Genomic DNA, 26,221 nt, shown 5'->3' on the forward strand with positions numbered 1-26,221 from the left:
GCACCTTGTGTTAACGGTTAAACTTTGGAGTCACAAAGTAAAAGGTGTTTTACTGCAAGCATGCAAAAGCCTGGTGGAGAGTTTAACAAAGGTGTTTTAAAAATTTTTTTAAAGACTTTCTTCATGCCCCAGATCCAGGATGTCTATGTAAACCATATCTTACAAAGAAAACACAGTATTTGGTATAAGCTAAGTCAGCGACTTGCTTCTTAACCGCAATAGCGTCCATCCAAAATTGGGTTTTGTTAAGGTAAAACTACCTGACGATACTGGCGGGGATCCTGCAGTTTGGACGGCTTGCCAGGCTTGTCCAGGCTTCCGGGTCTGCCCTTGGAGCTCATGGGGACTGGCATCCTGCTCGTCTGCGGGGTCCCAGCGGAGCCCTGGGGGGGGGGGGGGGAGCGGCGGGAGGGGAAGAGAAGGAGAAGCGCGTGAGTGGGTTATTGCGAGGCTCTCCCGCCGGGTGCAGAGAAGGTCAACGTGAGAAGCCACAGCCCTACATGCAGGACAGATCGAGGAGACGGACATCAGGAGACACCACTGGGGTTAATTTGAAGAATCAAACAGAAGAAACTGCTCCACTACTGATCAAACGGATTTTAATGTGAGTATCAGAGCAATCATTTCAACAGCAAATGACCGACCCAGCGTCCTGCGTTTACCCAACACCAATCAGCAACAGAGGTAAAAAAAGAGAATCGATTAGCTGTTAGACACCGAGTCGTTGTTGTTCTGAAGGTGAGGGAGAAAGTGTGAGTGAAAGGGATGGTGGCCAACAGACAAAAAAAAAAAACCCCAAAAAACACAAAAACCCACAATGAGCCACCTGAAAGGAAGCAAGTCAATCACAAGACACCTGTTGCTAATGGTGATTATGGCAGATGTAAGAAAGCAGCTGGGTCTTTCCACTCTCCATCAGACCAAGATACCTTACGTGAAGCTGAAGGGACGGACGCGGGGGGCTCTGGGGCAGTGGGAGCTTCCTCCAGAACTAGCAGGGAGCGGGGAGAGGCCTCTGGGGCTCTGTGGGGCGAGCTTGCCACAGAATCTCTGTTGGAAGAGCACGAAGTATCAACTAGGGCTTTTGGACTCATTTCACTGATGGTGGTTTCAAGCTGTTTGATGGTCTGCTCCAGGCTGTCCAGCGTCCTGTAGGTATTTTTTCTAATTTCATCAGTCCTGGAAATCAGAGCTGTGCTCTCTGGACCGGGCGGCTCTTGTCTCCTAGGCGTGCTTCTGGGCGTGTCTTCAGGTTGGGACCGAGTAATTTCAAATCGCTTGGCTTCCTTGTGCTGCTTCAAGGTGCCGTCCTCCTCCTCCTCCTCGTAGACCACCACTTGCAGGGTCTTCTTCCCCGTTTTGGTTCCCGTGCGAATCGCCTGAGTGAGAGCCGCCAGTTGCTTTTTAGGGAACTTGAACTTGAACTTCTTCTTGGGGTTTTCAAACTGGTCATCTGTCCCGTCGCCCTTGCTATCTGAACTTGGAGACTCAGCTTGGCCCAACTTGCCCCGCTCCCTTTTATTCATTTCCTGTCCTGATGTGTCGGCCTCGGCCGACGGGCTGTGTGGCTGTCGCTCCCGGTCGGCCTGCCGTGCCGGTCTGGGGCCGCCGGAGGCCACCTCCTTGGGGAACTTTCCAGACGTATTGTTCTGGACCGCTGGGTCTCCATTTTCCTCCTCTTCTTCCTCCTCTATCTTCTCCTCCGTCATCATTCTCTCTAACTCCTCATCGCACTCCTCGAATATGGTCGAAAGTCTCTTATACGCGGACCGGATGTCCATGGGTTCGTCGAAAATGATGATAACTGGTTTCTTGTCCAGGCACACGACCGGCTCTTCGTTTTCACTTCCTCCTCGTTGGGAGGCGGTCTCTTTTTTGGCATCAATATTAACCGTCTGTACATCTTCCCCCTTTTGGCTCACTATGTCTCGGACCTCCCCACTGGAGAGAACCTGGACCGCGGTTTTGGTAATCATGAAGGCAATGTTGTCGGGGGTCACGTTTTCCTCAGTGGGAGAACTTGGGGTTGACTCCCCGTCCTCGCCGGGGTTCACGTTCGCATGCCGCGCGCCCCTGGGTCTCAGGACGACCTGGCTGAACTCTGTCATGGGAACCTCTTGATCATGACTTTTGACATCACGCGGGCTCAATTCAGTTGACCTAGTGGGAGAGGGAAGGTCACACCTATCGGTATTTTCTGGTCCTTCTAGACCCATCTCCTTTGTCTTTCCATAACTCATCTTCTGATGCTCCGTGTCAGAGACGGGGTACTGAGGTCCTGAGCCCTTAGGTCCTCTGTTTATTACAACTTCCGATGGACGAGTGTCAGGATGGCTGGAGTTGACTTTAGATGCATTTTTCTGGGAATAGTTTCTACTATCTCCAAATAAACTCTTGTTGGGCATGGAGTTTTCCTTCTTTAGGATGTCTGTTTTGTACTCTGAGGTTCTGGATGCATCAAAAATACCATCCCCCACTGCCATTTCCCACTTAGGGTGACCAAGAGCTCCTAAAGGCCTTGTGGTAACCTGAGAGGGACAGCGGAGGAGGGAAACCACACACATTAATCAGAAACGGATCCACAAAAGAAGGTAATTAATCTGCACGGTATCATTCAGAACACGGATGTGCTACACTCACCTTCTGGGATTCCATTTGGGGGCCATTTTCATATTCAACATCAGATTTCCGTATGTCTTCATGGAAAAATTCCAAATTCTGGTAGAATAGTGTAGGACATGTTACTCCACAAAACCACATCCCCTCCCAAAGTGGACTACCACTAAATTGTTCCTTTCATTACACTTCCAAACCATGCGGGCCAAGCACATTGGTTACACACCAGTCCGAAACCTACACAACTCTGTTTACCTTGGGTTGCTCTGTTCTCCAACCTCCAAAAATGCCCTGTGTTTGCACAAGACGAAAATCTCAATTAGCCAAGTATTTTAAGTATTTCGAATTTTGTGAGGGAGCAGCTAAGAGGATAAAGGGACCGATTCTGTGTCAACACGTTCTCTTTCCAGCATCTGATGGTGGGCCTAGCAGAATCTAAAACGGGAAGAGGGGTATGGTGCTGTGGAAAGCACCGATCTCAGCAGGCAGAAGATTCTGATCCTGATTCTGATCCTAATCCAGACCGGCCACCTCGCTGTGTTACCTTCACTTTTCTGGGCCTTAATTTTCTTGCTTATAAACTGAGGAACTAGACCAGATTTTTTTCACGTCCCTTTCAGCTAGATCTTTTACTACACTCTCTGTTTCTCTCACGGGAATTGTCCTATAAGGACTCTGCATTTGTTGGGTGTGGTACTTGGAGATGAAAAAAACCCATTATTTTTCCTCCTGGTCAAAGGACAGATGGAAAAGGTACTTGCATTTTTTTTTTTTTTTTTTAACTTGGACTCGCCAAGTAACGTGTCACAACAACCTTCAAACTAACAAGACCCAAGGTGATCAAATCCAAATTCAGAACGGTAATGTCGCCAAAACGTCTAAACATTTCCAAAGCAGACATGTGAGACTACCATGATGGCCGTGACATCGTAATTCAGCTTCTAGTCTCTAAATCCTCCAACATGGAGCGAAGGTCCACTTCTGAGGCTCTCACCAAGATTCAGGGCGTGAGAAGCCAGCGGGGGAGGGCCAGGTGGGGACAGTGCTTGACCAGGAAGCGTGGCCTTTTCCAGCCCGTGTGTATCTGTTCCCTCAGGCCCTGCTGTGACACTAACACTAGCTGTGCCTCCTCGTTTCCCAGGCAAACTGCCCTCTCTTCTTGCTGCTGAAGCTTGAGAGGAAGAGGTGGTTATGGATGGGTCACAGTCCCAAGGAGATTGTTTGGTTAAAAGCAATGACAACATAACAAAGCACAATCACGAGGTCCTGCCTGTCAGCCCCATACAATCCCAACACCTTGTTACAAATGGAAAGAGCGTCCATACACATTCAAGGAGTAACATACAAACAACAAAGTCAGTATTAATCACATGGAAACATCATATAGGATACAAGGTGTCTTAGCTACCCCACACCTCCTGTTTAACTTGCTCCCTCCTGGTAAGGCCCCCAAGTGTGTGCAACGATTCGGCTGGTGTGGTTGAACAACGCCATGTTGAACGTGGGATTTTAAACTTGGATTATTAAACAACTAACACATCCAATAAAAGGTCTCAGGGAGACTAAATGAGGTCTTGACCCCAAACCTGGAGTTAGCATGCCATGCTAAGACTCGAGTGAGGATTTACCCAGGGGCTGGACAAGGAATGCGCATGTATGACATCGGGCTGCTGACAAGTCGGACTGGCCTCTGTTCCGATCTGTCTGAGCTCACGCCATCCCCATGGTTAAGTGTTTCAAATCGCACCCAGGGACATACATATTTTAGAACAGATGGAGTAGCAGCCATCATCTAATGAAAGCCATGGAGATAAACGTGCCAAGGGCAGGTTTCATGTGACCTGTCATTCTGGTCACTGGGCTAGAGAAAAGAATGAGCGTATTAAAGCAGGTGCGCTGACCTCACCCAGGGTAGCTTGGTCACAAAGGTCATGTCATCTCACAACATCTTAGATATGATCTCAATGGTCAAGACTCTGTGTAAAAAGGTTAATAATAAAGCCTCTTTGTATCTGCTTCTAGGCCCTGAGATCTGGATTGTTCCGACAACTATGTAGCAAGCTCACAACACACGTGGGCAATGAGCCAAAACCATCAGAGACACAGTTACAGGAAAATTGCATACAGGTGAAGTACTAGGTTAGTGTTTCATGACAACAGAAAATTTTAAGGAAATATTTGATTTATAGAAGGGTAGATGAATAGGCTGCGGAGAGGTTAATAAGGATACAAATTTGGGGACAAGTCCAATGGTCGTCATTATTGCGAAACAGGTCAATCTACTGAGTATAATGATCTGAAATAAGCCGTAGAGTCCCTACAGGGCTCTTGTGACAGACCTGCTTAACCTGAGGGACTCGCCTGAGAATCACGAGTCTGGAAGGATATGGCTTTCTAACTGCAGGGCAAGGAACTGCGTGCAACTTTTTCGCCAATTAGTAAAATTCTGCGAGACAATGACTGTCTCTAGAGGGATCTTCCAGAACTTCCCGGTTCCCAGGCAGTGTTTTAGCCAGCAACAGTCCCCTTAGTCCAGGCATGCCTTGTGACTCGGGGACTGCGAGGGTCCTTCATGAGCTGGTTTTAATAAGGCCACACAGGGCAATCCTACAGACTGAAAAAGCAAACGATTTCCGATACAGCATCATGGGTTCCATCCAGATTAACAGATTTTATCGTTAAGTCTCATAACCTCTGCGGGTGCACAGATTCTCCCTCACCCCGCCGCGGGTAACAGTGTTACGTGGCCGATGGAAGTTTGCCTTGGGATAGCTGTGACACAGGGGAAGGAGATCGGCCTCCTCCAGCGTGGCTGGAGTGATGCGCCCCAGGGCTATATCTCTTGAAGGATCATGTCTGAACAGCCCTCTGACTTGGGATCCTCTCTCCCCCACACTGAGCGAGCTGTATAAGAATATACAGGGACTGAGGTATCCAGCTGGTGTCCCTATTAGGCTACACGGTGGCCGATTTGGTTGACTTTATCTATGGGATGCTAGAACCTTCGATTTCTGAAATACACGTTCCTGGTGAAAAAATGCTAGGACTTGAGTTGGTCGTGATAAACTTTCAATCCTGACATGCAGACAGAGGCTTCCTTCAGATAAGATGGCTCTATATCCAAAAATCAAAAAAGCTCCAGATATGACTTAAAAAGCTGACTTTAAGAAAATCAGGCTGACATCCTTTTCCTCGTACTTATGCAAAGACAGTGAATTCTGGTTCAGAGCCAGGACATCTGTCTGGATGCCACAGTGTACATCAGCACTAAACCCAGACTGGACTTGTGGTCCTGCCAGGGATAGTCTGAGAATGTATTGTACTTAATAAAAATTCTATCTGGCATCCTCAAAACGTGTGTGCAAATACATTTGTGTGCATTTCCATGAGGGTCCCCCTGGGGACGGCGGCGGACGTACAGCTCTGCCGTGTGTCTTCTTCCTAGAGTCTGAGGAAGTAGAGTCCTACTCTAACGTAGGTGTGTTGGACCTAGAAGACGTGTTAAAAATTAGAAAAAGCGCTACACACTCGATCAATGTTTCTATTTTTTTTTTTTTTTCTGGAGTTTGAGAAAAATCTTGCCAGGCGTGTGCGTAGTCTACAGTTTGGGAAGAGAATGCCTGAAATTCTGCACAGACTACTGGGTGCTGTGCACAGGAACGCAGAGGTCACAGGTTAATCTCTGATTAAACCTCAGGCTGTGTCTGCATTAGTTTTTTTTAAAAAAAAAAAAAAAAGGCGAGAGAAAAAAGGAGAGGGCACAGAAGGACAAACGCACGAGCAGTGTTAGTGTCAGAGCAAGGAAAGAAGGACCATCGGACTGTGTGGCCAATGTCTCTGCCACGTTACCTTCTTCTCCTTGGCTGGGACCGTGGCCCCCGGCCTAGTGTCTTTAACGTGACTGTCAGCCCGGGACTGCTCAGCATGACTGTTTGAATTTACATCCATAAAGGAACACTTCTGGAAAGCCTGAGGGATTAAAATACTGAGGTTAACATGGATCCGAGGGCAGCGAGGAGGGCGGAGGGAAGAGGCAGGGGGTCCAGAGGCACAGAGACCTCAGGCCAGGCCTGCGTGCGGTCACACGGAGCCAAGGAGGCAGCACCTGTGACACGGGCTCTGCCTCTGGGCCTCGGGCACCAAAGGTGAGCACAGAGCCAGGGGCCAAAGACTTCCTTAGTGTTTGTGCCCGGCAGGATTTACGGACAGGAGTCTTGCAAGGAATGGCCTTCCTTCCAGAACCTCATTTGCACTTAGTAGGGCTTCTTGCTTTGACCTTTAAAAAATCATGACTATGTAAATGAATGGGGCCAAAAAACTATCTTTCTTTTTTCTTGGTCCTTTTCTTCTCCTCCTTTTTTTTTTTTTTTTTTTAAAACCAGCTTTCTTGAGGTCCAAGAAAAAGGGGCACAGGATATTGTACACCTTTCCATCTTACAACAGAAGTCATCCTGACTAATTCATGGTCCATGGTAGTACTAGGGACTCGCATGCTCTGGGGCGTTCTGAGGGGCATTTGGAGGAAAAAGAGGACATCTTTAGCACCCCGAGATTCTGAGTGGTCTCGGGGCTGCCTGAGCCTCTAGGTCTGTCCCTGAACACTATCAAATTTGGTTCGAGGAGCCCACATCGGCTTGTGTGCACACGGGGCGAGGGAGTTCTCAGACGGACAGAAAGCCGAGGCTGCGGCGCTGGGGCACAGAGGGAGGGACGATACGATCGTGACAGCAAGAAAGGTGAAGAACCCCAGTGCCCAGTTTCTTGAAATAATCGGTGGTTCTCAACTCAATGCCGTGTCACCTCATTAAAAAACAATTCTGTTACCTGGGCGTCACCCAAAACACAATTCATTCAGAGGCCTTTTCTTCCCTTAAAAAAACAAACAAACTCCCCCAAATAATCAAATGCACAGCCGGGATTAAAGGTCAGTTATTTAAATGAAAAAAAAAAAAAATCCCAATCATTGCCTCATATTTTCTTAATGTCAAATAGGGTCCTTTGGAACCAACTCTGTGGGCAGAACAAATAACCTGTGCCCGCACCAAGTTAACCATTTCAGTACGGTCCTGAAATACGAAAGGAGCCGGTGCCTGGGCCCTTCCTGGCTGCTCTCCCCCATTCCACTCGCTCCCCATTCCTGCAGCGCTGGCTCCCCCCTGCAGGTCCTCAGATACCCCAGTCCTCGCCGGCCCTGGAGAAGCCCACTAAGGCCATCACCATCTCCACTGGGCTGTCAGCCCCTGGACTTGGAAGCCTGTGGCTTCCTCTGGTGCCTGGTACCCCGGAGCGGGCAGGCGTCCCCCAGTTCTGTTCGGAAGCTTGCTCCTGCTCCTGCTCCTGGTCCTGCCTGGGGGCACCTAAGTCCAGAGCCAGCGGCTGACCTGCTGAGTCAGCGGGTTGGGTCCATCCCCACCCCCACCGGCCAGCACCACCCTGCTGGAGGGCTGTCTGGCTTTGGCTAAGTTAGGCTTAGAACACTTTATTTACCAGTATTACCTAACCACCACCAAGACAGCAAGGAGCCAATTACTCCAGCCTTTGAAAATGTTCAGCCAGAGAAAGCACTGTGAGATAGGCAGACATCAGTGGAGAGAAAAGTTCTCAGGCCACGAGCTCTAAGCGGCTGAACACATGACCTCTGTTTGGGGCCTAGTGTGGGGTTATTCATGAGCCTGAACGTCTCGCCTCTAGGATCAGCAGTGACCGTTCACCTCGCACAGGTTTAACATCATTGACCGCTTTGTCGTCCACCTGAACCAGACCGGGCCAGGACCAATTCAGACCGTGCTGTGGGCCAGATGCTACAGTGAAGGGTCCCAGAACCTGCCTCCATGTCTTCGGACAAGACCCAATCCCCCAGCAACAGGCACCCTTGTCACTGGACACAGCCAGCATCCACAGCCCCGGGGGTCCTCCCTGGATCGCGGAGGGACGGACGCCTCCAAGCTCGCAACTCTTGCATGCGTCACTAACCTTAGCAATCTAGGGTTCCTACAAACGACACTCTCTAGCCATTCTGAAAACCTTTCTGCAAGCTTGACTGGTGAGAGGGGTGTCCCAGGCCAGTCTGGGAGTTTTAGTGAGGCCCTGAAGGACGCACCCATTTCCACAAATCAAGCCAGGCGTCCTGGAGATGCAAACAGCCCAATTTTGACAGTTACCACCCAGGAAGACAAAACAGAACAGCCATGGCAGAAATGACACAGCTGGCGAGTTCTCTCTACTCCGTGGGAAGAACGCGGATCCGTGGGGCCTGCACAAAGCCAGGAGTACGCTGGTGCACAGGCGGCCCGTTCTGGAGCCCTACGTGGTTGTGGTCTGACCATCTGACCATCCAAAGGGGGGAAACATCCTAGAATAAGTATGGGTCAAAATAATGAAATATTCTATGAACAACAGGCTTTGGTCTGGGAATTATGCACACGTCACTGGTTAGAAAAGTTCCTAGAAGGTACACCCAAGGTAGATTCTCAGCCATGATTTGAATGTTGGGATAAGCTTTGAGTATAGTTTCTGCAGTCCACCCTTCATCCTATGAATGGACTGTGTCAATTAGTTAAAAAATATAAATCCAAAACTAATAGGTAAGGTATCATTTCTCAAACAGGCCAAAGAAAATGGGAAATAGAATCTTTTACCTTGTCAGAATATTAAAAAGGGGACGCTGACAACAAATGAGCGCCTGGTATGGAGTGCAGAAGGCCTAAGGGCAGCCATTCTAAGTAATAAAACCCAAGGAGGGGGACCCACCAGAAGTAGGCCTTCGTCCTGATGAAGACAAGACAAGGGCTGGTATTTTGGATCCCTGTCTAATTGCTTTTTAAATGACGCCAACTATCAAGACTAAAACTAAAGTAAATCCTCTCAGCCAGAGTGAGGAAACCTGGCGATTGATTTTCTGTATGAACTTCCCGAGCTGTTTTGTGAGATATCATTCCTTACACATGTCATGAGGTTCCCTGACAGGAAGGCAAGGAGCCACGGCCACCTCACCCACGTACCTGCAGTTCTGCCATTATCTTGTCTCCTTCCTCTTCTTCCTCCTCATCCTTGGAGCAGGAGGTCGTGACTGGTGGTGAGGATGGGGTCCAGGCAGAAGCAGGCTCCTCTGTTGGACATTTTGTGGCTCTCGCTTGGGGGCTTGGTCCGGCATCTTCACTGCTTGCCTGTGGAATATTCAAATCAGAAACTGGCTTAAGCCCTGTAGATTCCGGCAAAAAGAGGGCCGGATCACGAGAACACGCGCTCCCCTACTGCCTGGGGCGCTAGTTTCCTGCCTCTTCAAACGCAGTTCAAGACTGTAACATCCCCCTTCCATTCAGTTTGGGTTTTGGTTTGCACAAGCTGCCATTTTGTGAATAGCCTTAAGATCTTTAATAAAATTGGAACGACTCAACGTGGGTGCCTTTAAGAAAGGCCCGCCCCTACGACATCTCCTCGGAAACTGTCTTTCACATTTAGCACCAAAGACAAAACTTGCCAAGTGAAGTGGAAACGAAAACTCACTGAACATCTTTCCGTATGGACTCGCACAACTGTGTCAGCCAATCTCACTTAGCGTTGTAAGATGGTTTCTCTTCGGCCTCCTCTTCACCCCGCCCCCCGCCCCCATTTTCAATCTTATGCCACCTTGCTGAGGAAGTAGCTTGTAATCCGCATGTTACATTCTCGCAGCGAAAAGTCAAGTAAGGATAAAGCTCGTGGCACTGAGTCTCGCCCCGAAACACTGGATGACATTTTCCCATCTGTGGGGCCTTCCTGTGATTTTAGCTTAGTCAGTTCTCTCCTCTGCCTCACTACAGGTTGCGTTCTAAAGGGGAAATAGAGAGAACCTTGTCTAAAGGTATCATCTGAACCCGGAGACCTGTTTCCCAGCACTTAACCCATCAGACCTTAGCGGTGGTGTTCTCCTTCCTGCTGGTGTAGACCACATCGCCGGACCTCGTGGTGGTGAGCCCTGATCCTGGCAGGTAGCTCCGCCGAGGGGGCGGGGGTGGAGGAGGCGGGGACTTACCCCCCAGCTTGTCCAAGTCTTGTTCTGAATTTGGAGAGTCTTCTGGAAAACAGTGTGTCATTGAAAAATAATCTCTTTGCACGGTAACGTCCAGAACAGGGTATTTCTAGAAACTTGATGCAGTCAGACCTAAATATTTCTCTAGTTTCTTCCTAGTGTGACGATTAAAGGTATGGACCCTGAAGCCGGACTCGAAATCTGAGAAAGATCCTGCTCAAGTTAAGTAACTTCTCTCTGCCTCTGTTTTCTCATCTGTTTAATGGGCATTATTATAATCTCCACTGGGGGCCTGTGAGGATGGAACAATATGTCCCCAGGAAGCCTTTGGGACAGTGCCTACTGGCTTATTGTAAATGCAATATGTAAATGCAAGTATGAGCTATCCTTATTCAACAAAAAATCTGGGGTTTACTTGGAGAGATGAAATACTGGAGCCTAACGACAAATCCAGGGATGCCTGGGTGGCTCAGTCGGTTAAGCGGCTGACTCTTGCTTTCGGCTCATGTCGTGATCTCAGGGTGGTGAGTCGAGCCTTGTGCTGGGCTCTGCACTCAGTGTACAGTCTGCTTCTCCCTTTCCCTCTGCTCCTCTCCCTGCTCCCTCTTCGATCTCCAAAATAAATAAATAACATCTTAAAAAAAAAAAAAAAATCCAGAGTCCCCCACCTAGCCTCTAAAGCCTCCACCGTGTGAGCAGGACGGGTTGGAGCAGGGGATGCTAGAAGAATGTGACCGCTGAAGGGCCAGAAGGAGAGCGGGGGGCAGACGGAAGAGAAAACAAAGTCAGCGAGAGAGTGGAGTTTGGGCCACAGCTGTGTGGTGGGAAAGGGCTCTTCGCTAACAGAAGGAGGCAGTAGTTAGGATGGACACCACAGGTTAGAGAATGCAGACACCAGCTTGGCTTTCCCCAGAGAGCTGCCCCCAGAAGGCACTTAGCGAAATGTAAACCATCAGCCCGACTCCTGCCTTGGTCACGAGCCTCACCTCCGCCCTTCACCGGCACTCAGGCCCAGAGCTCACCAGAGCGGAAGAAGCGCACACGGATGGTCAGGGCTTCCAAGTGCGCTTTGCCCAGCTCTCTCTAGGGACAAGGTGCCCTCCTTGGAACGTGTCTGTCTCTTCTGAGCAACCCAGGAAGAGCTGTTTGAGGAGTTTCTACTTGAAATTAGAGTAAGGATGTAGGTAAATCATCAGGGTGATATGCCCGAGATTCCGGGTAGTGACCGGTTCTAGTCTGGTGCTGGGTTATGAGGCCCGAGCAGCACTGGGCCCCCTGGCTGGTGCCTAAGCCAGCAGCCCAGCCAGGGGATGCCCTCATCAGCTCCGTGGGTACCCCAGGGGCCAGCAAAGGCTGTCAGGCTCTCGAGGTGGGCCCAGGTCTCCTCTCCTATGTAATGACAAGAGATGTTTTTTTGTTGTTATTATTTCTTTTTTTTTTTTTAAAGATTTTCTTTATTTATTTGAGAAAAAGAAAAATATTAACAGAGAGAGACAAAGCATGAGCTGGGGGGAGAGGGAGAAGCAGGCTCTCCGCTGAGCAGAGACCCCGATGAGGGGCTCGATCCCAGAACCCTGGGATCATGACCTGAGCTGACGGCAGATGCTTAACCCACTGAGCCACCCAGGCGCCCCAAAGCCTGCCTCTTTGACCAGCTTCAGTGGGGCTCTTCTGAGTCCACTCTTCCACTAGGCTTTGCCCTTGGTCGACTCAGCCCAGTTTTAGCAAAGAATTCTACTAAGTCAATTTAGCAAGACATCGGATCTGGTTCTTCATTCCCCGCGCTGGACAGCCAAGCCCTCAGCCTGCCTTTTGCACGAATCTCCCTGCCCTTGATATGCTGCGTTCAGAGTCGAGTTCAATTTCTCTCCCGCACTGCAGTGGTCTTGAGTAGAGTCTCTCTTGCTCTCTTTAACACACAGCTCTGCGAATAATTTTTCTATGGCACGGAATGAGGCGACAATCCCTAAAACCTTCTAGCGACCTTTAGGAGCTAGTGGTCCATGCCCGTTATTGAAGTAGTCAGTGCACAAAGAGGAAATACAAAAAGCTTTTCTTTAAACCCTCAGTGTAGAATTTTACCTCATTAGTAAAAACACAAATAAATAAAAATAACATCCATGCCAAATAAGTAAAAATGACAGGAGCCCACGTTTGCAGGAAATGGCTTGGACCCTTATGCATTTCTGGTAGCCTGTCCGTTCGTGGACTCCGACAGGAAGTCAGGCCACATGTTAAAACAAAACAAAAAACAAGGGCATCTGCCTGGCTTTATCGATGGAGTGTGCGACTCTTGATCTCAGGGCTGTGAGTTCAAGCCCCACGCTGGGTGTAGAGTTTATTTAAACATAAAATAAAAAGAACGACAAGAACATTTTAACTGAGTGAAAAATACTTCGGAGACTAATTTTTTAAAAACACTTCATGCAATTTTTTTTTTACTCTGCAGGAACACAAAGCCCAAATGCAGTAAGTTAACAAAACATAGTGTTATTATTTTTGTTATATAATCACGGAGAAGGAACAGTTCTAATTTGTAACTATTTCTTAAAATAATTTACTTGTGATTCTAAAACATCCAGGGACTATCTGACAGAATTCAAAATAGGGAGAGCCAAATTAGGCCAGATAGAAACAGAAGCGGGGAGGGGGGGTGTAGATCCTTCCGCCATGAGACATTCCTCACAGAACTCTGGGAGAAAAGCCATCTTGAGGAGAGCAGAGCCGTCCCTCCCAGGCCCCTTCCTTCCCGGGCACGTGCTGCCTCCCCCGTCAGGATCCCTAAACAGGCCTCCTCCCACAGCTGGCAGGTGGGGAAAGCAGGTGAAAAACTTAGCACAGGCTCATGGGCAGAGTTTCCATGAGTGGGATTTTAGAGCAACGTTGGGGAAGGAAAACCCGAGACAGGGTTTCAGTGGTTATAAACCGTATCTACTTCCATGTTCCCCGACATGCGAGTCAAGATGGCGATTCCTCCTCAGATTGCCTTGGTTCCTGGACGAGGCATCCCTGAATTTGGCTCTGAGACACTGGGCTGTGAGTACAATGGTGTCTCTGTTCTCAGCTCTGAAGTCAGAGCGAGGCGTGGGGCTCGTTGGTTGGAGATTTAGTAGGCTGGGTTTTCTAGCAGTTATTTTATGTTGTTAATGACACACTGATGCTTAACTTCCAGAGTTTAGCGGGTTCAATATACAATCTAATAATTTTGATTTAAAAAATGCAATTTCGCCTTATGATCTAATATCCCCTTGGGAGCTCATAAAGGCTGGTATTTTCTTCCTGCAGCGGATGAAAAGCTCTTACTTTAAACACGGCCCTCTTATCCTCCTAGCTGGTGCTGTGAAGTGGCATAAATTCACAGGGAATGTAGGAGCTAGGCATCTAAATTTTACCTTACTGGGCACTATTCTGGTACCCTAAGGCAGGACACAAGTTTCCCTGCTAGGGTTTTGGGTGTAAAAGCAGGAGGGAGAATCCAGAGGATTTGTTCTTCCTGTTTCACAATTTTATCAAATTCTTGAGATGCGAGAGATTGGTCCTGTCGGCCGGCACGTGCAGGACCAGTGGGCAGCCAACCGGGCCCAGCTCTGGGAGCACCTCACCTGAAAGTTCCAGCTTGTCTCCGGAGGCATCGCCCTTTGGTGGTGGGCCCACGGCTGGTGGCATCTCCAGGTTTGGAATTGACTTCATGATATTGGCCTGAGCTTCTTCTAGCAGCTTCTCGAACTCTTTCCCGTTATAGTGGTCCAGATTGTGTCTTTTCTCTTCCCATTTCCTTTCTGCTTTCTGAAGGAAAATCACAAGGGAGGGAAGTTTAGCAATCAGAAGGGAAAGCTAATTAGAGATTTCACGGCGATGGAGGGGGCGGTCTGGGGTCTGTGCTGAGGGACATGTTTGCCCCTCAGACAAACCTGCCTCTGGGCTCGCTGCCACGGAAGCCGACGTGACGGACATTCGCTCACAGAGAAGTGAGCTCAGAAACCCAAATTCATTTGTTAACTGATTATTGAGCACTTACTTACTGCTACTCTCCGAATAGTAATAAAAAGGACACAGGTATGTGCCTTCCAAAGCACGCATCTCACAACCAGGTTTCTGTCTTGAAACCAAGGGTTTTCATGGAGGAGATGTGCAAACGGACAGGAACAAAACCAAAACACTCACTGGGAACAAAGACTCCTACGTCTGCTTTCCACGTCTGCCTAAGAAAAGCTCTATGGCCTGTGGGTCAAACGTTCTTATGTCTAAAATGGGCTTTTTTAGATGACGTCTGAGCTCCACCAAGTTCTACAGTAGGGAGAAATACATGAAATGCATTTTAAAATACCCATACGTTTTCGAAAAGAACATTTTCCTGTGATTTTGGGGTGGCATAGGAATCATCCCAGATGGGCAGAGGGAAAATTAGCACCAGGATTACTAGAACCCCACAATGGACGAATGAGGAAGGACAGAGGAGATCGCTTTCTTAGCACTCTTTAGCCAGAGGACGCTGGGGCCCAGTGAGACGAGGATCTGCCCAAGAGTCACGCTATCTAAACCCGAGTCTCCACCATCATCATCCTCACCAAACCCTCCTCCGCTTTGTCTTTCCAAACATTTATTTTCATTTATTTATTTTCATACACTGGTTCTCGATCTCTCCCTACAAGCAGGCAGGTTTCTTGAAAGCACGGACTTCGTCCCTTTGGTTCACTGCCTGCCCCCGAGCCTGTGAGGACCTAGAGCATAACGGGGCTCAGATCCTGGTTGTGAAGCAAGTTCTCCTCAGCCGTCAGCAGCGGGGTGGGCAGGAAAGGCCCAGGCCTCCTTTCTGCAGATCTGGGCTTTTTTTTTTTTTTTTTTTTTTAAAGATTATTTATTTGTCAGAGAGAGAGGGAGAGAGAGCAAGCACAAGCAGACAGAATGGCAGGCAGAGGCAGAGGGAGAAGCAGGCTCCCTGCAGAGCAAGGAGCCCGATGTGGGACTCGATCCCAGGACGCTGGGATCATGACCTGAGCCGAAGGCAGCTGCTTAATCAACTGAGCCACCCAGGCACCCCAGATCCGGGCATTTTTAACAGACTCTTAAGTTCCGAGGCCCCGTTGCCAGGACCGTGGCCAGGGCAGTCTGAAGAGGTTATTTTTCTCTTGAGACCTGAATTATCCCTGTTGATCTGTGAGAGACGCGGGACGGTCAAGGCCATGGTCTGGGGTCAGGACCGGAGGACGTATCGGGCAGGAGGAAGGAGGAAGCAAGCTGTCCTACTCGGGCACGGACACCAGTCCTGGGTAAAAAGAATCTTTAAAGAACATGGCCTGGTTTCTGTTCTGTGATGTTAAGGCCTAGTTTACTCCTTCCACTCTGACTGCCTCTGCCTCTCACCCCAAGCCTGTGCTCATGACTTCTATCCCGAATCCTTAATCCTAGACCCACCACCTGAATCGACTCTATTGTTTCAGAGTGATTTTTTGAAGATGCTATTTTTTTACCGCCGGTCCGAGCAGCAGGATTTTTTGGATGCCCACACCCCCTTGGACTGCCTTGCAAGCTCCCCGAAATCCGGATCCAGCCTGTCTTGCCAGCCTCATGGCCCCTGCCTTGTTCCCTTAAACAGGTTCCTTCAACAGCTTGACTTGTGACTCCCTTTGCTCTAACACTCCTCTAACCCAGCCTGCCATTGCCACACTGCTCTGCTCACCCAGGCTCTACAGATTTTTCGAGACTACCGGCAAACGCTTTGCAGGCCTGCATTCACCAGGGGGAAGCCTGAGCCAGCACGCACTGGCCGGGGACAGCCGACTCACATTTCTCCCCAGTTGTGCGCTCCCCAATATCCCGCTGTAACTCGAAATCGGCCATGGGAAAACACACCACAGAAATGGGTCATTTTACAAATCGGGGAGTTCCCCGCCCCCCCCCCCCCCCCGAGAGCTGGTGTTAAACACTTCCCAGGACACCAGGGTCACACTATCCACCGTTCTTGAAATCTTAATCTTTCTCTTAATCCGGCCATTGAAACCCATGGATAGGGCTACAAATCTATCTGCGATCCTTATGCACATACATGTATGACCTTGACAACCAGACCATACGCTCTTTAAGGGAAAGGACCAGGTGTTATTCCTTCATGAGGGGCTACGAGAAATGGAAATAGGACCCTACCTCAATGGACACCGCCCTGTTCTTGGCACTCACGCTGTGGATCTCCTCGATGAACAAGCTCTGCATGGTGGAACCGTTCACAGGCGTCTGTGGGGACTGTGGAGCCTGAGCCGAGGACGGCAGAGCGGAGGTCCCCTCCTGGGCGGCGGCGGGGGGGCCGGCCGGGTGAGGACCGGTCCCCGTGGGCAGGTGCTGGGTGGGGTTCAGCAGGGCGGCGGAGTGCTGGGAGGGCTGGACGACCACGGGGGAGCTCTGTGCGTGGTGAACGGTCAAGGGCACCACTTCCGACTTCACGTCGCCGGGGACTCCTGCCGTGTGGAGGGGCTGGCCCGAGGCGTGGGGCGCCTCCTCCTGGCTCTTCAGGACTTCGGCGGCCGTGGCCTTCTCCATCGCCACGTACTGAGCGGCCTGGGCGGCGTCTGTACCTTTCAAGAGTCCGTCGGTGACGTGTCTGGGAGAGGAGACCAGGCACAGCAGCATTAACTCTTACAAGGGGCAGCCTGCATTTTATTTGTATGGCATGAACTTGAACCCTGTGTCATCCCAAAGCCAGGCAGGCTGTTGCTGCAGAATTAAGACGTTTGAAAACCCCGAGTAGCCGCTCAGTGTTGAGGGTTTCCATAGCAACTTCCTAATGCCCTCCGGTTGTCTCCTGGCTGCCTCTGGTAGCTGCTTTCTCAGTCCTTCCCTTAAGATAGGGTCTGTCTCTCCCTTTCCACTAGGTCGGTCAAGCCCAGCCAGACACCGTTTCATCACTATTTGCGCGGTGGCAACACACAGTGAACACAGGACCCTAACAAGAACTCCTGTACCCAGTCCTGGGAACAGTCCTGGCAGAGGGACAGCCCTCAGGCAGGCTCAGTTCCAACCCCCGAAGCTTCCTGCTCCCTCCAAGCACTCTTCCTTTTACTGCCGAACCCCTGCGGAGGGCAGCTCCTGCAGCGGACCCCTGAACAGCGTGGGCTGGGTTAGGGTCCTGACCCCCTACACGGTTGAGAATCACAGTAGAACTTTTGCCACCACCCCCCCAAAAAACCTAACTGCTATTGACCAGAAGCCTTATCTAGATCATAAACAGCTGATTCACATATATTTTGTACGTTATTGCGGTAGTCTTACAATAAAGGGAGAAAAGAAAACATTAAGAAAATCAGAAGGAAAAGAAAATGCATTTAACAGTGTTGCCCTGTATTTATAAAAAAAAAAATGTACACAAGCGGACCCGTGCAACTGAGACCCGAGTTGTTCAAGGGTCCGCTGCATTCTCACTCCTTGGGTTTGCTCTTCATGTTGTTCAGCCCTCGTGTGATCAGGTTTGTCCACCTGGACTCGATCAAGCCTTTCTGCAAGGGTCGACCGCGACTTCAAATCTTGCACGTAGGTTAGTCCTCAACCTCCTCTGCTTTTTGGGGTTTTGTCACGCTATTTGTTGATTTGGATGTGGCTTTGGGGTCAGGCCAGACCCGTGCCTGAATGTCATCATTCCTGCCATGTTCTAGCCGTATGATGCTGGGAACCTCACCTTTCTGAGCCTCACATAGTTTTCTATAAAATGTAATAAAGATGAGGACCAGGACAAGAGCATGAGAATGCCTTCTAAGGCCTTCCTCGCAGGTTATGGTTAGGATCAACGTAGTTCTAGGTCAGACAATGTCCAACTTGACTGATAACCTTTAGTCGGTGCCTCGATTTGTTATTAAAATGTTTTCTCTCTTTTTTGATTTGAAAAGAAGACCTTGCCTTTGTGACCTTCCTCTGCTACTCACTTCTGTTTCCTTTACTGACCCTGTTCCTTTGATCTCCAAGGATCTGTTCCCCTCTTTCTGTCTCATGCTACCGTGCCCTTTCTTCCACTGCCACGAGTCATCTTCATGAAGGCAACTTCGAGCTCTAGATCTCTCCTTCCACCTGCTCCCCGCCCCCGAGTTGGGCAGCCCCACACCCCAACACCGTCTCTCGAACTTCCCAGCGCATTTCTCCTAACTGAAGGCCTCTCTGCTCCCGAAGCGAAGGAGGCTATGGTTCCTGAAAAGAACCACCTTCAAATGATTAAAAAAAAAAAAAGAAGAAGAAGAAGAAAGTTTACCAGGTTTGCTAATGTTAAGCCCTAGGCACTGCCAAGTGCGGCAAAGACTCGAGACCTCCGGTCACAGCGCAACGGAGTAAGTGTGGTGGGAAGGAGTCACTGCCTCGCCTCAGGACGCTTCCCCACCCCCCAGGACGCCCGGTTACCTCCGCAGCATGGTCAAGGTGTCGGTCATGCTTCGCACCCTCTGCAGGAGACTGTCCAGCCTGTGGGGCTCCTCCTTCAGAAACCGCACCGCCTCCACTTCGATGCGCAAGATCGCTCGCATCTTGTTCTGTAGGGTTGGGAATTCTCCTGCAGGCCAAGAGCCAGAGGGTGAGCCGCCGGAGAGGCAGGATGTGGAGCCCCCACCCTGCGAACGCACTGGACAGGCTCGGAAGCGCGGGGCTCACGCGCTCCACACCATCTTCAGGAGGCAGCCGCCTGTCATTAGTGTCCCTTCATCCTGAATCTTACAGGGTATTTAGGGTACTTGCCAGTTTCATTCAGTGAGGCATCCTTGGTGCCTAGAACGGTGCCTGGCACACAAAGGTGCTTGCGGACTATGTGCACGCACACAGGCATGAATGATGCATCCTTCACTGCTGGACAGATTTTTAACACCCCCCACCCCACAGGAGACGGGCTCCGGACTCCTCCCATCAAGGAGGAGGCTCACCTTTCAGGGTAGCTACGGCTTCCCCCACTTGTCGCAGGAGGAAAGCCCCGTCTTCCACGTCTTTTAGAGTGACCACTCGGCTGGCGGATGTAGAGTCCTTCTTCAAGTCTTCAACAAAGTCTTCCAGCTCACTGTGAGGGGCAGGGGAGGAGCAGACCAGCAGATGCGGGTGAACACCGGGTCCACAAGAAGAGCGGCTGCAGTAGCCAAGGGCTTGTCCCCGCCTCCCCTTGCCTTCTGCTAAGACGGCAGCTCACAAGAGTGGCTTGGTCTGGCTTAAATATTCTGCTGGGGTGTAAGGCAGGTGCAAGGGAATTTTCCCAGGGCCTGTTCATGGGGACATCCCTTCTTTGTTTTTTATTTTATTTTTTCTTTATTTATTTCCGGTGGGGATACCGATGCCAACTAAGGGACAGGGGTTGTGCACTTTGTAATGTGACAGAGGGGATCAACTGTATGCGCTGTAGCGGGGCAAAAGGAGGGATCCTGATGGGTTTAGATCAGCCTTCTCAACTTGGAACTTGGTATTTGGGACTGGATAATCCCTCCTTGTGGGGGCCTGCCCTGAACAGTGTGGGGTGCTCAACAGCATCCCAACCCTCTAGCTACTAGATGCTAGTAGCACCTGCCCCGAGCCTGTGACAAACAAGGATGTCTCTAGATGGTGGGAAATGTCCTTGGAGGGGGGAGGGGAGGGAAGCAAACTTGCACCTGATCGAGAACCTCTAGCTTACACTGATGATCTCATCAATAAGGACTCACTTTCTACTCTAAGCTACAGAGGAAAAATGATCACAGATCTGATTTCTGGTGTGTCTGTATGTGTAGGAGAGTGTGGAGAAACACCCCCCCCCCCACACACACACAGAGCCCCCCCCCCACACCCTAAGGTATTGCTAGAGTTCCAACAGAACTGAATTAAGGTCTTCCGCTTCAAAACGCAAACCAACCAACCACCCAACCAAATGACAACATCCTGTCTCCTGGGCACATTACTAACCCTGTCCTAAACACACGTTCCTATCACTTCCATTTGCCTGTAAACCTGACAACAGAAAGCCTCTCTCTTAAAGGTGAAGGAAAAGGATGTTGAGAGATGAAGAACCACTAGGTGGCAGTAAGCGACCAACATTCCACCTGCTGCTGGAGTAGAGCTTAGAGCAGGCGAGGAAGACAGTGGATCTGGAAGAAAAAAAAAAGGAAGGAAGGAAGAAAGAAAGAAGAAAGAGAGAGAGAGGGAGAGAAAGAGGAAAAGAAAGAGAAAGAAAAGGAAAAAGAAAAAGAAAGAAGAAAAAAGAAAGGTCTGCCCGGGCCCTTTGCTCAAAGTGGGCGCGCAGGTGGGAGTTACGGATGGCACAGCCACTGCAGGAGGGACCCGGGGGGATGCTATGTATGTTTCACAGGAGCCTTGGACCAAACAACAAATTCATCCGCCACAGAGAAGCGGGATGGGGCTTTCGGTGACGTCTTTTATTCTGTTAGGGAAAAGGGACCCACCCAGCTGCCTGTGATTCCTTCAGATGAAATGATGCAACTTCAAACCAAAAGCGAAAGCCTTTTCCGCTCCCGGTCTACACCGTGAACTACGGAGAGGTAACCGGTGTGCTGTGTCCCACCCACAGAAACTTCCTACAGCTGCTACATCCCTGAGGGGAGGACCTGTGCCGTCCCTCCAAGGAGCTCTAAAAATGGCACCTACGTGTTATTTGAAATGAAAAGTTATTTTCCATTTCATCATCAAACTGAAATATTAAGAGTGCACACAGGACACACTGTCCAATCCTTCCAAGTTTTGAGGGAAGAGCTAAGACCCAAATGTTATCACGGTTCCATTAAAAACCCACCAGCTTGCCAGGCTGTAATTAATAGTCTTAGGAGCTATCATCTGACCCAGAGTCAGTCTGCCTAAAATTCTATTTTAATCTCTTCCACACAGTGTACCTCTTGGATTTTATTACTCTGCACACAGGAGACCCCTAAATGTCACAGCTTTTCCTTTGTTGATCAGGGAATATATACAAAAGTGTATGGATATTATCGTATACAACAATGTCACTTCTGTTCACACGTTCCTGCTGTTAGAAAGCAGTCGGATCAAATGTGTTCCTTCACAACGTAACAGAGATCAGGGAGCTAAAATGAGTGCTGAAAACAATTTTTCAATATTATGTACTCAATGTGACTTTTGAGATGTGAACTCCACTCAAAGGAATGCCAGATGTTCCCAGATGCTGTGGTTTACATATAAATCTGTTCTATTTGTTTAAGTTGCTTTTCCTTCTACCTTAGATAAAAAGAAGCATCAATTTGTTGAACTATGTTTCATCTATTATTAGAAGCCCAATTATTACTTCCAAATGGAAACCCACCAAAGAGAGAGGATCTTGATTCAACTTCTCTCCATAGTTCTAGACCCAAATTTCATTTCTCTGCCATCTGAATGGCTCACCAGCAACTTACCCTAACGTGAGGCCCAAGGGAATTTATTCTCGTGTGTGTGTGTGTGTGTGTGTGTGTGTGTGTTTAAGGACACAAGCAAAGGAAGGGAGGGGAGGAAGAGGAGGTAATGGTTTTCCTAATGTTCCAGAGTTGAAATTTCGGGCTGTCTTTTGTAACCCGCTCTCAGTCTCCTACTTGGATCCCCTACTCAGTGCCCTGCGTTTGATTTCTCTCCCCATCCCTATTTCTCTCCCTTGATCCAGGCCTTGCTGACTTCTGACTGTTACTGCCACGGCTTCCCTGACATCGGTGGTTCCCTCGCCATCTGTCCTGCCCGTGATCACCAGAGGGACCTTTCTGAAATACAGCTCTGACTTCACCACCTCCTTGATCAGAAACATCAGCACCTCCTCCTCAGGCCGGCAGTAACTGTCCAATGTCAAGACATCTCGGAATGTCCTCTGTAGCTTCGTAAAACCACGTTCTCAAGCTCCATCCAGAAACGTTCTGAACCTGGGGATGGACCCAGGAGCTTTCACGAAAAGCCAGGGATCCGGGTGATCTCGGTAAACACAGGCCCCACGGACGTCGAGCAGGCATGCTGGGCTCGAGTGTGGTCTCAGATACGGGCAGTCACCGAGCAAACGGAACAACGTTACCCACATAGGAGACACAATCTAGACCCACACTGGACCCCGCTTTCCTGGCAAAATGCATGACTCGAAGTTCTCCAAGCATACCTTGTGCCTTCCCCATCCTGAGACAGGCTGGGTCATAGGCTCCCTCTGCCCAGGAGCCCCCCACCCCCCTCCAGCCTCCATTGATGGAACCCCACCTGTCCTCCAGGCCAGCCTGGTTCAGTTTAACAAGCCACTTGTGACCCAACTACACACAGGGCCTCGCCCTGGGCCTGGGCGCACATGAATAACTTCAGGTTCAGTCTTCTTGATCCCTGGGGCCCAGAGTAATCTCTCCTTTGTGCGGGTTCACCCGGCACCTGTGAGTCATCTGTTTTGTGCTCCACACATACTCATATGCTTGGCTTCATGAGACTGGAGTTCCTCAGCGGCCCCGTGCCCGTCTTCCCCGTGGGGGGCCCGCCCACAGCGTCTCCCCCACTCTGCTTCCTAGCTCACTCTCGGGCGGGGCTGCTGGTCTCAGGCTAGGATTGACGCTGAAGATGCTTTTTTCTAGGCCAGAAGCAAGAAAATGTCCTTTTTTCATCATTCAATTGGAAAACTGACGAAATATTCTGAAAAGGCAATATATTTTTAAAGACGTTTCCAAGAAGAATCTTAACACCTCAAATGAGACAACTGGGCTGTCACAAAAACGTTTCTGACAAACAGCTTTATCGCCTCACGGTGGGTGATCGACTGTCCACAAATGCATCGACTACGTAAGATTCTGGAAGCGATTTTGAGGTGTCCGTCAACGGTAGCCAAATTCCATTTTTGAGGAAAGTAAGAACTCTACAATTGATTTCTAACCCCCCTCTGGATGGCTACTGAGAGGAACATTCTATTTTTAACGAGACACGCGGGGTTGGCATCTGAGGAGTACAAGCCCAAGCATCAAATAGATTATAGAATTAACCCTTTCCATGAAGACTTCTGGACCTTCTGCTCACGGGGAGAATGCCGAAGTTGCCTCTTTGTATTCCCAACTGGGGAGATTTAAGAAGCGAATTACCGACAGCAGGAGAACGCAGAAAAATTACTATTCATGATCCTAGAAGGTGAAATCACTCTATGATAAATCTTCATTGCATAACAAAACATAGATTACCATAAAAGATGGGCCTGCCTTAGTGACGGGGGGGGGGGGGGGGGGGGAATGAACTGCTCGTTTCAATAGTGGGACTTGATAGATGCTTTCAATAAGAACCTCACGGAAGATGGGTAACTTTCCAGGAGGCATCTTTCATTCCTAGATCACACATACTTTACATCTGAATTATTCTTTTGCGCTTTTAACTACCGTTGGATAATAGGAAGATGATTTTAACACCGTGATCTTGGCTATTCGTTTTCATTTACTGAGATGAAAGGCAGACTTCCCTTTTATCATCGGGTCTTGCCATTTGCTTCCTGTCATTTGCTGTGCTGCTGAGCCCTACAAAGGAGCACGTGCTCCGGCTTCTCAAGAGAGGGGTGCAGGTGAACTTTCTGGGTCTGGATGGCGCTAAGGGTCCACGGAGGCCCGGAAGGGATAGGACTCTAACTGGCACATAGTAGATGCTCAATAAAGAGAGAAAGAGAGAGCACCACCGAGGAAGGGCTTTGTCGTCGGCGAGGACAGGGCCCTCCCCGGGTCACACAGTGTGACACGCGACAGGTGTCCCCCACTCACCACAGCTTCTTGACGATCCTCTCCTCCTCGTGTAGGTATCTCTGCCTCTCCTGCTCCACCAGGACGCGTTGTCGCTGGACGGGGTCCTCCAGCCTCTTCATGGTTTCAATCACTTTGCCACTGATTTCCAGCTCGGCCTTCTTCATCATGGCCCTCAGCAGTTCCTGGTTCTGCAGCTGTCAAACAAAAGAAATCAACCTCAGCTGGGCTCTGGCTGCCTGAGAGTCTTGGGAAGTGGGTCTGGGGAGACAGCCCTGCAGCTGAGTGTTTATTTCCAGCGAGAAAGGGAAGGAAGTGACAATTGTACATAATATTGCTACTTCAACCACCGTCTGAGGTTCGGCTGCGAACTGACCCAATCAGACATTTGTGTCTGTGTCTGCAAAAAAACCAGGAGCCTTTCTCGACTCTGGTCAGTGCCTCGTGGGCAACAGGCATAAACACTCATTGACGTGTTTTTATAGGGCGCAGCGGAGAACACCAGGTTTGGAGCCAAGCGAATGTTTGGGATGGTTTTGCAGATCTATAGAGGCACCTGGGAATCGTTTGCAAGCCCCGAACTAAAACATAGAACTGAGCGTGGGATAACGCAGAACCCAGTGGCCAAGGCCAGCCTCCCTCCGTGAACCCGTGTGACCTCGGGAAACACCACTTTCTCTTTCTCAGTGCAAGACTTCAGCTGCAAGAGTGGGACCTTTAGGAGTACTTATGGTACTAAGAGTACTTATGGTGTTAGGGGAACATCTGTAACGTTGGTGCAAGCTACTCCTTGCACCAAAATACTTCTTCCTGCTGGCTCTGGCTCCTCCCATCGCAGTGCCGGAAGTACCCTTATGACTTGGTCTTTTAGATCTCAAAGGCTTCCTTTTTTTTTTTTAAAATTCCACCTGTAAGAGAGGTTGCATGATATTTGTCCTTCTCTGACTCCTTTCACTGAGCATTATGTCCTCACGGTCCATCCATATTGGCACATGGAAGATTTCATTCATTCTTTTTTTAATGGCTGAATAATATTCCATGGTATATATACACCTTCTTTTGATACTTTTATTTTTTAAATTTTTATTATTGAAGTTGACATCCAGTGTTATATTAGTTTCAGGTGTACAGTACAGTGACAACAACTCTAGACACTCAGTATCAGTACAGTCCGTGTAGTCGCCACCCACTATTGTGTCAATATTACTGACCATTCACCCATTGACGGACACTTTGGTTCCCATATTTTGGCTACTGTAAGTAGTGCAGTAGTGAACACAGGAGTGCATACGTCTGAGTTACTGTCTTTGCTCTAAAATACCCAGAAATGGAATTGTCGGGTTATATGGTAATTCTACTTTTATTTTTTGAGAAACCTCCATATTGTTTTCCACAGTGGCTGCCCAATTTGCATTCCCACCAACAGTGCATGAGGGTTCCTTTTGCTCCATATCCCCGCCAGCAATTTTTACTCCTTATCTTTTTGATACTAGCCATTCTGACAGGTGTGAGGTGACTTTGGTTTTCATTTGCATTTCCCTGATGATGAACAGAGTTGAGTATCTTTTCATGTCCTGTTGGTCATGTGTCTTCTTAGGAAAAATATACATTCAGATCTGCACATTTAAAATTATAAATTTTAAATTTTAAAACTGGATGGTTTGGGTTTTTTGGTATTGCGTTATATATACTCTGGCTCCTAACCTCTTATCAAATACATGATCTGCAAATATTTTGTCCCATTCAGGAGGCTGCCTTTTCATTTTGTTGATGGTCACCTTTGTTGTGCAGAAGCTGTTTACTCTGATGTAGTCCCGTGGATTTTTTTTCTTTTGTTGCTTCTACATTTGGTCTTACTTTCAAAAATTCATTGCCAAGACCTCTGTCAAGGAGATTACCACCTGTGTTTTTTTTTCTAGGAATCTCATAGTCTCAG

The 26,221-nt window shown here is 49.1% G+C and overlaps 1 protein-coding gene across 18 annotated transcripts in view; it reads right to left on the reverse strand.

Annotated features, from left to right (window-relative positions):
- Positions 1-26,221, reverse strand: part of KIAA1217 (KIAA1217 ortholog) — a 289,219-nt gene that overhangs the window by 2,189 nt on the left and 260,809 nt on the right. For 8 of the 18 annotated variants that reach the window (XM_059183910.1, XM_059183914.1, XM_059183916.1 and 5 more), the window contains 12 exons: positions 24,307-24,482; positions 19,516-19,646; positions 19,004-19,151; positions 16,772-17,222; positions 14,230-14,413; positions 10,509-10,672; positions 9,618-9,782; positions 6,466-6,585; positions 2,872-2,907; positions 2,641-2,718; positions 930-2,528; positions 261-383 (listed from right to left, as the gene is read on the reverse strand). In XM_059183910.1, the coding sequence (XP_059039893.1) occupies positions 261-383; positions 930-2,528; positions 2,641-2,718; positions 2,872-2,907; positions 6,466-6,585; positions 9,618-9,782; positions 10,509-10,672; positions 14,230-14,413; positions 16,772-17,222; positions 19,004-19,151; positions 19,516-19,646; positions 24,307-24,482 (3,375 nt within the window). The remainder of the gene's footprint in view (positions 1-260; positions 384-929; positions 2,529-2,640; positions 2,719-2,871; positions 2,908-6,465; positions 6,586-9,617; positions 9,783-10,508; positions 10,673-14,229; positions 14,414-16,771; positions 17,223-19,003; positions 19,152-19,515; positions 19,647-24,306; positions 24,483-26,221) is intronic. The other 10 variants (XM_059183913.1, XM_059183918.1, XM_059183917.1 and 7 more) reach the window with 6 other exon arrangements.

This window comes from Mustela lutreola, chromosome 8 (assembly GCF_030435805.1).
Source record: "Mustela lutreola isolate mMusLut2 chromosome 8, mMusLut2.pri, whole genome shotgun sequence".
NCBI classification, from domain to species: Eukaryota; Metazoa; Chordata; class Mammalia; order Carnivora; family Mustelidae; genus Mustela; species Mustela lutreola.